At 47.0% G+C, this 13,052-nt stretch overlaps 1 protein-coding gene across 3 annotated transcripts in view; it reads left to right on the top strand.

Annotated features, from left to right (window-relative positions):
- AOAH (acyloxyacyl hydrolase) overlaps positions 1 to 13,052 on the top strand; it is a 117,210-nt gene that overhangs the window by 96,392 nt on the left and 7,766 nt on the right. For all 3 annotated transcript variants that reach the window (XM_032785444.2, XM_032785440.2, XM_032785442.2), the window contains exon 21: positions 6,749 to 6,825. In XM_032785444.2, coding sequence (XP_032641335.1) covers positions 6,749 to 6,825 — 77 coding nt within the window. The remainder of the gene's footprint in view (positions 1 to 6,748; positions 6,826 to 13,052) is intronic.

Raw genomic sequence — 13,052 nt, 5'->3', positions numbered from 1 at the left:
CTGGTGCGACCTGGAGCAGTGCCATAACTCTGAGTGGCACCGCGAGTCTGAGCAGCGCCGGGACTCTGCCGGCGGGTGCTGAGGGAAGAAGCATCACCAGTTTGCCTTGTGACGGTGCCACACTTTGCGGTACTGGAGGCTTGACACCAAGCGCTGGGGACCATGGTGCCATCATAGCGATGAGGTCCCTCGTGGCCTCAAAAGTATCCGGGGAGGATGGTAGTTCCACCTTCTCAATGACCTGACTCAGGGAGTCCAATGGCACCGGTCTCGGTCCCCCTTATGGGGCCAAAGTCAACAGTGCTGGCTCCAAAGTTTTTGGCACTGGGTGCTCCTCACTGGGACATGCCCCATTGGCCTGCTCCAAAGGGGCGGGTCTCTGGGTTGGAGATCCACTCCTCCCCTTCTTCCAGTGCCACTTCTGCACCTGTTAAGGGGACCGGTGCCAGGTCGATCCTGCCAGTTTTGGCACCGGGGAGCGGCAGTGCTGTGGGTCTCTCCCAGAGTCCTTCCACAGTGCTGCTTCTACCACTGCTGCTGGGGCACTGTGCACCAATGAGCTCAGTGTCAGGTCTTGCCACACTGATGTGGGTTGCAGTCTAAGTGCTGTCTTCCTGCTCCTTTTTGGTCCTGGGGCGAAACCCTTTAAAAATCCTGCACTTGTCTGCTTGGTGAGCTTCCACCAGACACTTTAAGCAAATGTCGTGGGTGTTGCCCATTGGCATCAGTTTCTTGCAGGACTTGTAGAGTTTGAATCCTTGGGACTTAGGCATACCCCAAGTCCCCAAGGGGGAATGTGCTCAGGATGAAGGGGAAACCCACCACTCCCAACAGCTATCTGCTGTAACAACAGAAAACCACTTAAACTGAATTTAACTAGACTAGAAATAACTGTAAATTACACTAAACTGAAAGGCGAGGGAAAAATGAGGAGAGCTTACTAAGCAAGTCACTGCAGTTCCAACAACCATCACTGGCAGTAAGAAGGAACTGAGGACATGCTGGGTCAGCAGGGTCATATACTGAGTGCCATGGAGGCACCACTCCAGCAGGCTACGAGGCCGACCCAATGGGTGCTGCTAAGGGAAAAACTTTCCAACGACTGTGCACGTAGCATGCACACACCTAATTCGAATGGATATGAACAATCACTTGAAGAAGTTAAATTACTCACTGTGTAATTTATTTGGTTTAATGAAAAGAAAGATTAAAACAAAATGAACTGTACTTTATAATACTACATCAAATAAACTAGGTAAACAAAATCAGCCACAACACATACCAGTTTTATCTTGTAATACATTTTACAAAGTGTTCTTCACCCTATACGTGTACATAGTAATATTGGCTTCCACTTGGTAAAACTGTCAATTCCCGAGTTCCCTTAAGCAGCCTGCTTCATAATAGTGATGGGCACTGACCTACTTTTTACTTTCATTGAAGTGGGTGCATATCCCTCCTAGAATCTCGAGACATTCAATATTTAACAATGGTTGTATAATTGTGTTGAGAACAGCCTATAACTACGTAGATGGTAATGCCCAGAGTTGCTTGCTCAGGATGAAATTTGGGTGCTATTGGTTTTTCCATATTTTAATCCCCACAGTGCTACTTAAGTGGGCATGCAAGTTGAGATGTTAACTTTGGCTAAAGAATTTATTAATCTAATGCAGAGAACCATATAATTTTTTTAAAAGCGCATATAAATTGGCGCTAGCTCTTAGAAAGGCAATAGACACCCACAGACCAGATGTCTGCGTTCATCGAGCCTTTGGGCATACTCACACAAAGCCTAGTCTATGACAGTTTTTAAAGTGAAATACATTGGACCAAATTCAGCCCTGGTGTAAATGGGTTCAAACTGTCACTGTTTCTTGATGAAGAACAGTATTATGTCTACAAAGTAAAACAAACCACACACATACACACACAAATCCTAACCTACTAAGTAGTGTGGTTGGGCCAAATTCAGGCACAAAACTAGGTGGTTACCAAAATAAGTTCCAGTGTAGTTGATGATAAAACAGCATTAAAGTGTGTTAGTATTGTGACAATGTGTGGGCATGTCTACATGGCAATTACAGGGTATGGTTGCAGTACACATAGATAGACCCACACTAACTTTAATCAAACTAGCACTGGCCCAGAAGCAGTGAAGCCGTGGCAGAGAGCACTTCCGCACAGGCTACACAACCCTGGGTAATGACTCACGTGGCTAGCCTGTGTGGAAGTGCGTGCTGCCACAGCTTCGTTGCCCCATTACACAAGGTAGCTGGATTTAGTCTAGCTCGAGTATGTCTAGATGAGCTACAGTCACACCTGAGGACTACTGTGTAGTCATGCCCTCAGGCCCCTTTCTCAGTCCTGGGCCACCAGTCTGAGCCATGAGGGAAGAACTGGGATTCAGGATCCACTTTTGGGTCAGAAGCCACAGGTTTTGAAACAATGGGATGCCCCTCTGTGACTGCAGAGCCAGGATATCATGGCACCTGTGGCTCAGAGGCTGTGCACGGGTTGTGAAATAGACAGACAGTGAAGTACAGCTTCCAGACACTATTGTCACTATGGCTTTTCTGGTAGGGGCAACTATCAGTCAGAAATTGCTCTATAGGCTTATTTAAAGTAGGAGTAGAAAAAAAGTGAAGTGAAAATTATTAAGGGCTGGATCATCCTGTTGAGAGAGGCCAGACAAAATTGCCAGGAAACTCCGTGGGATAAAACTCACTGAGCTTCTCAGCTTCACAGGTCCTGGGAGTTTATGGAGGGAGCCCTGCAGGTCTGGACACACATTAATGGCATTTGTCTGTGATGCCTTTGGGGTGTGTGGCACCAACACTCCCCTGCACCATACTAGTGCAATTCTATTTGTTCCATGAACTAATGTGCAAGGGCTCCCTGCATCCTCTCTCCCTGCCGTGCAACCTGGGCACTTAAACACTAGTGTAGCCTACAAATCTTGTCCCACAGCCACTGGTCTGTGTGTGATACAGCTGTGTGATACAACCATGTAGCACCGCCAGGAGAGGGGGGTGTATGTGTGTAATGGTCCAATGAGTTACAAAGCCTATTGCTGCATCATTGGCTAGAGATGCTAAATGTAGCCATTAAATATATCAGAGCACATCCTCAACTGGTGTAAATCAGCACAGCTCCATGGAGATTAGTGGCACAGCACCAGTTTACACCAGTTGAGAACCTGTCCAATAGCTTCTGAAGACATTTAAGAATATGGGAAACGTGGCTGAAGCCCAATCTCTTCCCTACCCTCTTTGATGTAAATATAGTTTAACTCACATCCTTGCCAAGGAAAAGAATAAAACATGTTTCTGCTCAAACACCAACTTGAATCCCAAAATTAAATGGTACCTTCAATCCAAAATCTTCACAGTATTACACTTCCTAGAAGTGGTCCATGCTTATGCCTCCCAAAGGCATTTTTTTTAAATATCCTTAATGCATAAAAAAAGATACCAAACGGGAATACAAAGCAAAAGGCATCATCTCTTTGCATCCTTGAATTATACCTCGCCTACTCTATCTTGCCTATGTGAAAACCTAAAGTATTGTAATTGTGACAGCTCAGTGTTGTCTTACTTTAGATCAGGGGTCGGCAACCTTTCAGAAGCGGTATGCTGAGTCTTCATTTATTCACTCTAATTTAAGGTTTGGCGTGCCGGTAATACATTTTAATGTTTTTAGAAGTTCTCTTTCTATAAGTCTATAAACTATTGTTGTATGTAAAGTAAACAAGTTTTTTTAAAATGTTTAAGAAGCTTCATTTAAAATTAAATTAAAATGCAGATCTTATCAGTTTAGTGCAGTGGTTCTTAACCTGGGGCGCATGCACCCCTTGGGGCAGGACCTGTGCAAGGATATTGTGTGCCCTAGGCGAAACTTCCACCTTATCCCCCCTCCCCCCATGGCACATCAGTTCATTGAAGGGCAAATCCCAACAAGCCTTGATAGACCCCAGGGGCCAGCCTGCTCAGGGGCCAGCAATGCCCAGGGGCTGCTCCCCAGGCCAGGTTCCCCACTCCCCGCCCCCTGAACTCCCCTGGAGGGTGCACAGCCCCCCCACGAGTCTCCCCCACCCCACTCAGGTGGTCCCTGCCCCGGGTCCACTCACTGGCTTTGCCAGGCTTGGGTCGCTACAGCAGCTCGGCAGGGCAGACCAGGGCCGGCGCTTCCATTTAGGCGACTGCACCAGGATTTGTGGGGGGGCGGCATTTTGCCATCCTCGGTGGCAATTCAGCGGCAGGGGGGTCCTTCCGCGCTTCGAGTCTTCGGCAGCAATTCTCTGATAGGTCCTTCACTTGCTCTGGGACCCACCACCAAAGTGCCCCAAAGACCAGGAGCTGTGGAAGGACCCCCCCCCCCCCCCCCCGAAACCCTGGCGCCGCTCCTGGGGAGGAGCCGCGTTCCGGAGGCACCGGAGAGCAAGAGCATCCCACTTGCAGCAGCAGCGAGTCCCAGCCATAGAGGAACTGGTGCAGTGCAGGGGGGCAGCAGCCCTGCAAAGGCAACGGCGCTGCTAGCGGGGAGCAGCTGTGCCCCCCCTGCCCCTCCTACCCAGGCTGTGGCCTGGCACCCCCCCCGGGGGGCCTCCTGCGGGCTGGGGGCAAGGTGTGTATGCAGGTGCCATAAACCCATGCACCCTGCGGCTCCCGTCTGCACCTAAGGTTACCATATTTCAACAATCAAAGAAGAAGGGACAGCCCTGCCCTAGCCCTGCCCCCCATCCCACTTCCCTCCCACTTCCCCGCAGGTTCTTATTTGCCCCAGTCAGAAATGCCCCCCACCTGTCCTTGTCTCCTGAACAGACCCCTTCCTTGGGACCCGGATGCCCCAACTGGCCCCAAGAACCCCACCCCCTACCTAAGCCTCCCTGCTTCTTGTCCCCTGAGGCGATGCCCCCTCCTGAAGACCCCCTAACCCTAACTGCCCCCCTAGGACCCTACCCCCTACCTCTCCCCTGACTGCCCCAACCCTTATCCACACCCCCACCCCCAGAAAAATCCCCGGGGACTCCTATGCCTCATCCAACCACTCCCTGCCTTCTGACAGGACCCCCAGAACTCCTGACCCATCCAACTCTCCCCCTGCTCCCTGACTGCGCCCCGGGACTCCCTTTACCAGGCCCATGCTGGTCAGACGCTGGCTCCACATGGAGGCAAACTTTCACATGGAGTGCTGGGGCAGTGGGAGGGGGGGAGCGCCTGCCCGAGCTGCGGCCCAGTGTGCCCCCCCCCCGGGGCTCCTGCAGCAGATGCATGTGGGTGGCAGTCCCCGTGCACCCCCCCCGGCTCCCCTCTCACTGCACTCGGGCTCTGCGGCTCCCAGGAGTGTGAGCCACCACAGCCGCCCCTCCTGCAGGAGGATCAGGGTCCTGCGCCCCGCGGGTCACACTCCCAGGAGCCGCAGAACCCGAGCACAGGGAGGGGGGAACAAGGGGCTGCGCCTGCCACCGGTCTGGGATCCCAGCCGCCGGCCCCGCTGAGCCTTCTGCCGCCTGGGGTTCTGTTCACTCAGTCGGCTGCGGGCGCCAGGCAAAATCATCTCAAGTGCCAAAGGTGGCATGCATGCCGTAAGTTGCCAACCCCTGCTTTAGATCAAGTGTCCTGGATTAAAGTATATAGAACTGAGGTATGTCTGAGTAATATTGTATTGCTGCTGCATCCCAGATCCCTTATGAAAATGCAGTGTGTATCTCATGAGCAAATTTGTTTAAATAATATAATCGCCTAATTTAAGAAGGACTTTGAGCGCCATGATTTATTTTATTTTTTTTGGTGTAATGTATAAGAAAGATCCAGAATGAATGATGTGTTACAAATAAGCAATGTTTTTTTAAAATCTATCTGTTTTGAATCACTTATTCTTTGTCTGTTTAAATCAATACTGTAGGGCTGATTCTACAGATAATTCAGTGTTTGAAAAATCCGAATCGGGCCCTGGGTGCAACAGCAGTGATTCTAGGGCAGTTTGTTTAGCCAAAATGCTGTTTTCAAAAGGAGATGCAGCAAGAAAGCATGTTCTCTCATGATGGAATATGTACATAACAACAGTAAGAAAGAATTCTCAATCCATCATTATAAAATAAATTATTGAATTAGGAGTTGGCTAAGACCAGTTGAATTGGTCCGATGCATGCTTGCCATTCAACCCTTTTCAAGAAAAGAAGCTTTTTATTCTTTCCATGACTCTGGGGCTTACTGAACAGCATCATTTGCATTGAATGCAATGCTTATATAATTCAGAAAGGTTATTTGTCAGAGTTGAAAAGGGCCACTCACAAGAAAAGTAACTGAAAATGACATTCTGTTCCTGAAGACATCACCCCAACTGTCTACTGGTACAATCTCTTTTTCCAATCAGAAGTGTTTTTATTTCTGGCTTTGCTGAAGATGCTACTGAAATGTAAAATGAGGGAGTATTATATCAGTGTTTAATATTTCATAGTGTCACTCACTGGAGCAACATTCTTAGTTAGAAGGCAAAGTTAATTGTTTTACAATCATTTGTGTTCAAAGAACTTCCCCGTATAAATACACTGGATAAAAAAATAAAGACTTAAATACTACCCTACTGAAAGGGGATTGAATGCAGTATTGGCTCTGGCACTATTTCATAAATTAGCATAATCTTTATGCACAGCAGGTGTCTGCTAAAAATACTCTCTCTGATGTGGCATGAAGGGGATGTGATATGTGTGTGTGTGTTTAATCCTTTGTGATTATGTGATTTACAGTTGTTGATGAGTGGCACAAACTAGGAGGAGAAAGCTGGCAGCTGATAGAACCTGCTGATGGATTCCATCCTAGTCAGGTAAAAAAAAATGTGGGAAAAGAGGGGCAAAGTTGTTTAGGTTTTCAAAGACTCATGCTTCAAACTCCCTGGAACCACAAGTTCAAATCTCAGGAGGGGCTGTCAGCCCTTCATCCTTCTAAAATGAGTACATTTGTGTTCCCTTCTGTTTGGAGGACAGATTACAAACAGGTTGGTTCTGCATTAAAGATAGCCAAAGTTTCCCTGCTTTCCTATGTAGTTCAGAGTGCCATGTGCCTGCATGATGCCCTTTAGCCCCCCGAAGAGTTCCATTTCAGTTGTATGCTGTAGTTGGAAACCTTCACTGTCAATTTGCTACTTTCCTTCACTTGTTCATCTGTATGTTGTTCATTGAGGCCCTGATCCTGCAAAGACTCGGTCTGCAGCTGGGAGGTATAGAACTAGCACACTAAAAATGTGTATGGCACCTCAGGCAAAGACTCAAATTAGCCACCTGAGTACTGCTGGGTATGTACTCAGGCACCTAGCCTGAGCCATCGCCCATGCTACCATGGCCACTGCTATTTTAGTGCTCTAGCTCAAGCACAGCTCATGGGTGTATGTCTACCCAAGCTAGGAATTACACCTCCCAGCTACAGTGAAGACAAACCCTTACACGTGTGCTTCACTACTACACACATGCTTAAAGTTAAGCATGTGCATAAGTTTTTGCAGGATCAGGCCGTAGTATGTTAAGCTACTCAGTTAGAGCCAATTTGCGCTCCACGGCCACATGGATGCACAATGTGTAGGGAGCACAAGAAGCCTTCCACCTCGTTTCGTATTTGACATCCAGGGAGCTGGCCACATGGAATTGTGTTATTCCATATCCGTGAAGTGCTCCGAGAGAATGTAGTTTGGCATTTTAAAAAAATGATTTATAGCGACTTTCTCTTTGCTGGTTTCTTGGCTTTCAAAAATCCACAAGAAGTAAAATATCAGCAAATATTTGCAGCATTGCCCCCGAGTAGGGCTAGCTGCCACAGTGCACAAACTCTTCCAGTGTTGCAGCTGCAACAGGCCATGGCAGATCTCCCAGCAGTCACTGCCTGGCATGAATATTAACTGTTAGCAGCCATCTCCTCTGGTGTGAGTGAATAGTTCTGAATTGCCATTTGTCAGTGGCAAGACTCCCGTTCTGTGAAGTGGCCTTAGGGTCCTTCCCTGTATGGGGCCAAGTTCTCTGGTCTTTACTTAGTTTATATTTGATCCAAATACCTCATGTCTCTATAGCAGGGGTGGGCAAACTTTTTGGCCTGAGGGCCACATCAGGGTTCCAAACCGTATGGAGGGCCGGGTAGGGAAGGCTGTGCCTCCCCAAACAGCCTGGCCCCTGCCCCCTATCCACCGCCTCCCACTTCCCGCCCCTTGACTGCCCCCTCAGAACCCCTGATCCATCAACCCCCCCCCCGCTCCTTGTCTCCTGACTGACCTGACCCCTATCCACACCCCCACTCCCTGACTGCCCCCCAGAACCCCATTCCACTTATCCATCCCCCCCCCCCACTCCCCATCCTCTTACCATGCTACTCAGAGCACCAGGACTGGCAGCCGCGCCGCCTAGCCGGAGCCAGCCATGTCAACACACAGTCTAAAGCACCAGGGAAGGCTGATGGCTCTCACATCCGTGCTGCCCAACAGGAGCTCACAGCCCCACTGCCTAGAGCTCTGGTGGCATGGCAAGCTGAGGCTGCGGAGGGAGGGGAATAGCAAGGGGGAGTCCAGGGGCTAGGCTGCCCAGCCGGGAGCTCAAGGACCAGACAGGAGGGTCCCACTGGCTGCAGTTTGCCCACCCCCTGCTCTATAGGAATTTGCTTCAATAAGGACCAACTGCCAGATTTTTAAAGGTATTTAGGTGCCTATCTCCCATGGCTTTGAATGGGAGTTAGGCACCTACTAGGAGTATTGCCTAGCTACCTTTAAAAATCTGGCCCCAGGTGCAAACTGAGTAAAGGCTCTGGATTCGTCCCATAGGTTTTGTAAAGAGATTTGGGACCCTTAAGGATGAAAGGCTATATAGATGTAAAATATTATTGTGATTATTTTATTAGACAGAATTAGGTGAAATCAAGCCATATTCCCAAGGTCCTAATGTCATCATAAAGGGCTGGTTAGTATCCAGAGAATTGTTTTGAACAGTACTTTTGTCATGAGGCTCTGCTGGCTAATTACACTGTGGGCTACCACAAAGGGAGATTCAAAAACTGAACTTTGTAGGTCAGCTTATCCATTAAAGCCCAGTACATGCCCAGGCCATGACTCAGCTCAGGAGTGGCTCATGCTGGAGTTATTGCCTTAGTGCATTTTAGCAGTTGTCACAGGATGGTTCAATTTCCAATGTTTTTAAAGCTTAGCTCATCTCAAATAGTGGAGCAAAAGATTATATACTTGGCTATAATTACAGGACATAAAAATGCACAGAACAGGTGAAAAGTTTATTGGGCTTCACATTAAAAATGGAATCAGCCTAGCAATTTTTGTGTCATTTAGTTTTGTGCTGAAACTCTCATATAGGTGAGGTGTGCAAAACAGCAGTAAAAACAGTGGCTGCTATTAATCATCACATACTTTAGAGATGGATTTACAGGTTTAGAAACATTTGCATTCCTTCCTATATTAGAAACACATGCCCTTGAACTACAGGCAGATCAGCTACTGGAATGTCTGACCTATCCTCCAGACAGGTTGTGGCAGCATGTCAAATTTTGGTCACTGCCTGAAGGTTATTTTCCACAGCAGTGTTTCTGGGTCAGATAAAGTTGACTTGACACTATGGCAAAGCCACTGCTAGGAGTATGGCTTTCAAGGGCATTACTGCCTACTATGGTGGCATTCAGTATGGTAGCCCTGGTTAACCAGAGAATATATGTGAGGTACCCTACAGGGGGTAGGGGATTTGAACACCCGTCCATCTTAGTTGTGATACAGCCCAATATTCTCAAATGTTGCCGTTGGCCATGCAGTGAGGGCTGTGAGAGTGTTAAAGTCGTATTAGGTATCACAGGCCTCATCTATTTTTTATAACCATAATAGACAGCTGAGGCAATAGACAAGCTTCTCCCTTTCCAAGTTAAAACAGACTCCTGCTAGAAGTGAGTCTCCTTTGCAGCAGAGACTCTTGTTTGGCTAACAGTACAAATAGCTAGTCACATAAAAGTACCATCTCAGATCCTACTGTAGTGGGGAAAGCTTGGAATGGGCTCAGTTTTCACTGCAGGACTTTTTGAATGAAACATTTGGAAAGCTTGGTGAACTATTTGAGGTTAATAGGCCTGTTGTTTTTTAGTTGGCAACGGCACTGAAATAACAAATTACAGTCCAAATCCTTGGATCTGATTGAGCTGTGCAAAGAGCAGAACATGGGGCTTTGGGGCAGAGCAAGGGTGATATTACATCACCTTTATGCCTTCTTATCCTGAGGCTCAGCAGAGGCTGCGCCAATTTACAGCTAACTTCAATGGCCGCCAAAGGGCCAATAGTAGCATCCACGGATTGCATCAGTGCTCCAGAGAGGCCCCTTTTCTCCTGCCCACACTCCGTATGCTGTGGGGGAAGGAAGATGACACAGAGTGAGCTACAGCAGCTGCATACCATCAGGTGATTCTCCTCTGCAAGGAGAGTTGTCAGCTGGCCACTTAGGGGACAGCTGTAAATCTGCTTTGTGACACTGGGATGTTAGAAAGTAGATATTAATGAGGACCAGGATCTGGCCATGTGAGTTTAGACTTCTATTTGGATTATTTCTCTCACCTCTACCATTAGTCTTCTGCAGTTCTTAAAGTCTAGTGCTCCTGCTGTTAGCGTGATGAGGAGGTGCTGGCAGTGATGGAGATTCCACAACCTCCATAGGCAACTTATTCCAGTGCTTAACCACCCTGACAGTTAGGAAGTTTTTCCTAATGTCCAATCTAAACCTCCCTTGCTGCAATTTAAGCCCATTGCTTCTTGTCCTATCCTCAGAGGTTAAGAAAAACAATTTTTTTCTTCCTCCTCCTTGTAGCAATCTTTTACATACTTGAAAACTGTTATCATGTCCCCTTTCAGTCTTCTCTTCTCCAGACTAAACAAACCCAGTTTTTTCAATCTTCCCGCATAGGTCATGTTTTCTAGACCTTTAAACATTTTTGTTGCTCTTCTCTGGACTTTCTCCAATTTGTCCACATCTTTTCTGAAATGTGGCACCCAGAACTGGACACTATACTCCAGTTGAGGCCTAATCAGAGCAGAATAGAGCAGAATTACTTCTCATGTCTTGATTACAACACTCCTGCTAATACATCCCATAATGATGTTCGCTTTTTTTGCAACAGTGTTACACTGTTGACTCATATTTAGGTTGTGGTCCACTACAACCTCCAGAGCCCTTTCTGCAGTTCTCCTTTCTAGGCAGTCATTTCCCATTTTGTATGCGTGCAACTGATTGTTCCTTCCTAAGTGGAGTACTTTGCATTTGTCCGTATTGAATTTTAGCCTAGTCATTTCAGACCATTTCTCCAGTTTGTCCAGCTCATTTTGCATTTTAATCCTATCCTCCAAAGTACTTGCAACCCCTCCCAGCTTGATATTATCCGCAAACTTCATAAGTGTACTCTGAAAGCCATTATCTAAATTACTGATGAAGATATTGAACAAAACCAGACCCAGAACTGATCCCTACAGGACTCCACTTGTTATGCTCTTCCAGCATGACTGTGAACTGATGCTAACTACTCTCTGGGAATGGTTTTCCAACCAGTTTTGCACCCACCTTATAGTAGCTCCAGCTAGGTTGTATTTCCCTAGTTTGTTTATGAGAAGGTCATGCGAGACGCTACCAAAACCTTTACTAAAGTTAAGATATACCATGTCTACCACTTCCCCCCATCCACAAGGCTTGTTATCCTGTCAAACAAAGCTATCAGGTTGATTTGACACAATTTGTTTTTGACGAATCCATGCAGATTTTTACTTGTCACCTTATTATCTTCTAGATCAGCAGTCCCCAATCTTTTCATCTGGCGGGTGGCGGTCAAGCATCCGCTGAAATGCCACCAAATTTTGGCAGCATTTCGGCGGCGACACCACTCGATGACGCTGCTTGTCGGTGGTGAGAGGTGTCACCGCTGAAATGCCACTGAATTTCGGCAGCATTTCGGCGGAGCTCAACCACCGGCCAGGACACGGGCGCATTTAGATGCCGCCATGGGCACCATGGCATCTGTGGAACCGCATTGGGGACCACTGTTCTAGATGTTTGCAAATTGCTTGCTTAATTATTTGCTCCATTATCTTTCTGGGAACAGCAGTTAAGCTGACTAGTCTGTAATTTCCTGGGTTGTTGTTATTTCCCTTTTTATAGCTGGGCACTATATTTGACCCTTTCCAGTCTTCTGGAATCTCTCCTGTCTTCCATGACTTCTCAAAGATAATCGCTAATGGCTCGGATATTTCCTCAGTCAGGTCCTTGAGTATTCTAGGATGCATTTCATCATGTCTGGATGACCTGAAGACATCTAATTTGTCTAAGTAATTTTTAACTTGTTCTTTCTCTATTTTAGTGTCTTCTGATCTTACCTCATTTTTACTGGCATTCAGTACGTTAGATGTCCAATCACCCCCAACCTTCTTGGTGAAAACCAAAAGAAATCATTAAGCACCTCTGCCATTTCCACATTTTCTGTGATTCTGCCCCCAATACACATACATCATTGGGTAACAGGCCTAGCCTGTCCTTGGTCTTCCTCTTGCTTCTAATGTAATTGTAGAATGTTTTCTTGTTACCCTTTATGTCACTGGCTAGTTTGAACTTGTTTTGTCCCTGCATACTTGTGTTATTTGTTTATATTCATCCTTTGTAATTTGACCTAGTTTCCAGCTTTTGTAGAATGGGTGTAGGGGGTCACCGTGGGGTTACAGAGAAACTTTATATGAATCGACAGTGTGCCTTTGTGGCCAAGAAGGCTAACGGCATTTTGGGCTGTATAAGTAGGGGCATTGCCAGCAGATCAAGAGATGTGATCATTGCCCTCTATTCAACATTGGTGAGACCTCAGCTGGAGTACTATGTCCAGTTCTGCGCCCCTTGCTACAAGGAGGATGTGGAAAAATTGGAAAGAGTCCAGCGGATGGCAACAAAAATGATTAGGGGGCTGAAGCACATGATTTATAAGGAGAGGCTGAGGGAACTGGGATTGTTTAGTCTGCAGAAGAGAAGAATGAGGGGGGGATTTGATAGCTGCTTTCAACTA

The sequence above is a fragment of the Chelonoidis abingdonii genome, chromosome 2 (genome assembly GCF_003597395.2).
Source record: "Chelonoidis abingdonii isolate Lonesome George chromosome 2, CheloAbing_2.0, whole genome shotgun sequence".
Taxonomy (NCBI): domain Eukaryota; kingdom Metazoa; phylum Chordata; order Testudines; family Testudinidae; genus Chelonoidis; species Chelonoidis abingdonii.
Note: the sequence above shows the minus strand (reverse complement) of the source record. Positions and strands in the feature narration are given on the sequence as shown.